At 41.4% G+C, this 4555-nt stretch overlaps 1 protein-coding gene across 2 annotated transcripts in view; it reads left to right on the top strand.

Annotated features, from left to right (window-relative positions):
• The first annotated feature begins 1024 nt into the window (after window positions 1–1024).
• LOC103471770 (transcription factor COE3-like) overlaps window positions 1025–4555 on the top strand; it is a 119146-nt gene continuing 115615 nt past the window's right edge. Inside the window, exon 1 of one of the 2 annotated variants that reach the window (XM_017307218.1) lies at window positions 1025–1690. In XM_017307218.1, coding sequence (XP_017162707.1) covers window positions 1557–1690 — 134 coding nt within the window. In that variant the 5' untranslated portion in view covers window positions 1025–1556. The remainder of the gene's footprint in view (window positions 1691–4555) is intronic. The other variant, XM_008420951.2, reaches the window with a different exon arrangement.

Below are 4555 nucleotides of genomic sequence, written 5' to 3'. Positions count from 1 at the left end.
AGTTTTATGATCTTCTCAGATGCGGCTTAAAGTCCGTTTATTTATTGTTGAAAGGTTTTTATGATTTAGGATTTTCTAAATATGTGGCTTTAAAGGATCAAACTCCAAAACCTCGACGTGAATAAATATCTGCAGTGACTGAACCGATATTTGATTCATGATCGATGGACCTGTTGTGTTCCTCCTCTTCCTCATCTTCATCTTCATCTCCATGTTTGCAGCTTCTCTGACTTTTTCTCTCGATACTGAAGATTTTTTCCAGGATTTCCAGACGTTTCTGTTTCCCAGGAGGAATTCACTGGGCTAAAGGAGAATAAATATTTAATCAGCGCTGCTGTGGAGTTTCTGCTTAATTAGTGGATTTCTGAAAAAAGAGAAAATGCGCAGGAATCTCAGCATCTTCATCCTCAAAACGCCAAAAGCCGCGATCAAACAACTTCCAGAATGTTAGTGATGAAATGTATGTTCTGTTTTCATTGGAATCGGTTCCGTTTTAATTTGATGTGAAATAAATCTCTGGCACTGAAACGCATCTTATTAGCGGCGCTGGCGCTGCTGTGCGTCAAGAGGAGCAGAGCGCCATATGTCTGCGCAGTTAATAAATAAATATAGACGCAAAAACCGCCAATCGGTGCCAAACTAGCGCAGCGCCGTCAGCCTGAGCTGCAGATTATTCCGCAGAAGTTTAGGTCCGGATGGATCCAGACTCCGCAGCTCCCGATCCGCTGCAGAGCAAATCAGCTGTTAATGGATGTTGAGCTTCTCGTTTCCCAGGTAACCCTCAGCGGTCACGTGTCATCAATCTGACCTGTTAACTTTGTTTCTTCAGCGCGCGCAGCCCAACACGCGGTACCCCATATTTGGAGCGGACGGTGACGCAATTAGTGCATGTAGCCAATCAGACGCCGGAAGTGAGCCTCGTATTCAGATGAGCAGTCCTTGTATGGTCGCGCCCCGCCCCCTCCCGCTCCACGCGGGTCCCGCGGGACCTGCGGAGCCGTGGAGCCCGAGAGAAGGAGCTCTCCGCCGGGACGGAGGAGCCATAAAGAGCCGGGGAGGGAGGGCAGATTTCTCGCTGCCCAATCCCCCTGTTCCCCCGGGAGCAGCAGCTCCTCGGCCCGTCCCTCCCTCTTGTTTGCTAATCATTTCATTTTACCCCCTTTTTGAAGCGCTGCCTGGTTTTTTTTATCCCATTTTTCTTTTCCACTCGGTCCGCGGCGCTCGCCTGTCTCTGATCCCGGATCCCCGGACTCTCCGCCCGGCCCCTCCGAGATGCTCTCCGCGCTCCTCCAGCTCCGACCCGCGGCTGGGATCTAAACCAAACCCGCTGAAACCCAGAGGAATCCGCGGCTCTTCTCTGGATCAGGACCCGGCACTTTGAGGAAGCTCCATTCCCCCCTCCTCTTCCTCCTTCACCCCTCCTCTTCATCACTCCTCTTCTCTCCACCTTAATCCAGGTGGTCCTCTGGCTTCTTTGAGCGGCTGGTACAGGGAGGATTATTCTTCATCTTCTGTCTTGTTTCTGGTGAAGACAAAGCTCCCAGAAGGACAATCTGATGTTCTCCATCCAGGACAGCCTCCCCCGGGGGGCCCTGACCATGAAGGAGGAGCCGCTCCCCACCGGCATGACCCCGGTCCGCTCCTGGATGCAGGGCGCAGGGATTCTGGACGCCAACACAGCGGCCCAGAGGTAAAACATCCCCGAGGCGCGCAGGATCTGCGAGGCTCCGGTTCCGCTTAATGCACAAAACAGGCAGTAAGACGAGGTCCGTCTGCAGGTCTGCAGTCCGAACAGAAGCTTTTTACATCCAACAGCTGAAAATCACTTCAGCTGCATGGAGAGAAGAGAAACTTTACAGATCAATTGTCACAGTTCAGTTTTAGTTTCAACTTTAAAAGTGGAGAATAATTACAAATTAGATCAAAAAGCAAATTTCAATCATTTCCTGAAGCCTCCGCGCCGTTTCACCAGATTCTCATTTCAAACATTTCTAAGCCGAGAACATTTATGACAATAAACCATAAAAACTGTTTGCAGTTGGACCAAAAATTCAAGAGTTTTATTCATAAAACATTCAACTTAAAATAGAGGGTACTTTTATTTTTTTATTTAAAATAAAAATAATAATTTAAGAACCGCGGTGATAATTATTTAAACTGTTTTTTTTCAATCGTACATTAAATTTGTACCGTAAGGATAAAAACCAAAATCTGCGGCCTAAATCAAAGTTTATTCTAAAAGCACAAGTTTTTCTTTGCTTTGACCTGAAACCAGAGAATCGACGCGGGAATCAAACCCGCAAACTAAAATCAGTTGCTGCTCGCAGCGCGTTTGATTTGATGAAGAGTTTTAAATATTTGTAGTTTTTAATCAAGCAGAAATTTCGTGTTTACACTCAAACCTCGGGTTTTAATTTTATTCATATAAAACGCATAAAGATTAAAGTAACATTCCCCTTTAAATGATCTTCAATTATTGTTCTATTTTTCATTTCTCAGACAGAAGCCAGAATTATTGTAATTTATAAAGTAAGTTTCCTCATAAATGTCTCGTCTCGCTTCTTCTCAACAAACTGAATCTGAAGGTTTTCGGTCCATTTTCAGCTTCATCCCGGTCGGAAAACCTCAACACGGAACTGGGAACGAGGCTGGAATGACGGGAATGTTCTCTGAATCCAACAGAAGAAACTCAGAATAAATCCCAGTTTAGTCCGAGGGGAGAAACTGGAAAAGTTCTGAATCGTGAAGCTGGTTCCGATCCTACAGGAATGGGTCCAAACGGTTTCTGAACCAGCGGATCTGCAGCTGAGTCAGTTTATAAAATGTAATAGTTTCCATTTAAGATGATCGATAAACTGATTAACGATCATCTAACAGAAAACAAGACAAATTCTGTCAAACAGAATCAGATAAAAGACAAAATCAGAATAAATCAAAATACTTGAAAAATGACGAACCTCTGAAGTTCAACAGGAAATTATTGATATTTGATTTCTGGAAATAAAACCGAGGAATAAAATCTGGAGAAAATGTTTTGAAGTTCTGGACTTTTTATCCTAAAACGTTCGTTTCTGAAAGAGAACCGAACCCGTCTGCTTCCGGTCCAGATTCCGGTCCGACTCCTGGATCCTGAAATATTGTGCAGGTGAGGCGGACTTTGACTGTTCCGGTCCATATGGACTCGGTTTCGTCTGTAAATCAAATGAAAGATGTTTGTTGGAAATGAAACTTCGTGACGTGTGACGAGATTCTGTCGAAATACTTTTAGATATGAATAATATTTTATATTAAAATTTGAATATTTAGTGAGAATTTTTGGAGCTTTTCTGTGGAGTAAATTGGATGAATAAAATCCATAATGTGGATTTTATTACAAGAGCTCCACGTTTAAAGATTTACTCTGTAATTAGGAAATGGAGTGAAATAAAATCTGACAGGAATTAATAAAGTGATCAGAAGTGAAACTCTGAGATGATAAAAATGAAACAACAGAACAAAAGAAATTGATTTACTGAAACATTAAACCAAAAGATTTTTTTTCACAAAATGGGAATTTTTACTTTTGACTGATAAATAAATGACTTTTATTTTCCTTCTCAAAATAGATTTAAACACATCTTACAAAATGTTGGTTTGATGCATGAATGAAAAAAACAACCAAATCAGAAACATCAAATAATCTGAATCAGTTACATAAAAATCCCAAAACGTTTTTAAATGGTGCATTAATGCTGCAGTTTGGACTGAAATGATGATGATGATGATGATGATGATGATGATGATGATGATGATGATGATGATGATGTCTGAAAGGATTTTAAGTCTCTGGATGTTTAGTGAACATTTGGTGTTTCTGTTTTATAGAAATCACTTCTAGATGTTTCCCAGAAACGCTCAGAGTGAAACTCCTTCAAATTAGAAACATGTTTTCATTTTGCTGAGATTTTCTCATCTCCTCCACAAATAATCAGAAAAACATTTAATTAAAATCTAATTTTAAGTGAAAATTTCCCAGGTGCAAAATAAATAAAAAAACAGGTTGGAAATATTTATTTTGTCTGAAGTTGGAAAAATGTTATAAAGAACTAAATGAATCTGTGTTCAAAACCATTTCTCCTCCTAACAGAACGAGTTGTCTGCTCTCCAGACCTTAAAACTGTCCCTGAACGCCTCACTGCTTCAGTCATGCCAGGATTTCTACAAACTGCCTCAAGTTGGAAGATTTCAGTTTAAAACGTCCTGAAAGCTCAAAGCTGCAGGTGTGACTTTCTAAAAGATCCTCCTTTAGAAGAACCGGCTTCATGCTGCGTTTTCAACTGAACACATTGTAGAAATAAAACTAATTTAAGGTTTTCAGGCGAGAGAGAAAAGAGACAAGAATCTGATTTTTTTAGATATTTCTGGTTTATTTTATAGGGATCCAAAAGTCTAATGTTATAAACTGTGTGTGTGTGTGTGCGTGTGTGAGTGTGTGTGTGTGTGTGAGTGTGTGTGTGTGTGTGTGTGTGTGTGTGTGTGTGCAAACATGTAGGAGGCTCATCCTGACATGTCACTG

The sequence above is a fragment of the Poecilia reticulata genome, linkage group LG10 (genome assembly GCF_000633615.1).
Source record: "Poecilia reticulata strain Guanapo linkage group LG10, Guppy_female_1.0+MT, whole genome shotgun sequence".
Lineage (NCBI taxonomy): Eukaryota > Metazoa > Chordata > Actinopteri > Cyprinodontiformes > Poeciliidae > Poecilia > Poecilia reticulata.
Note: the sequence above shows the minus strand (reverse complement) of the source record. Positions and strands in the feature narration are given on the sequence as shown.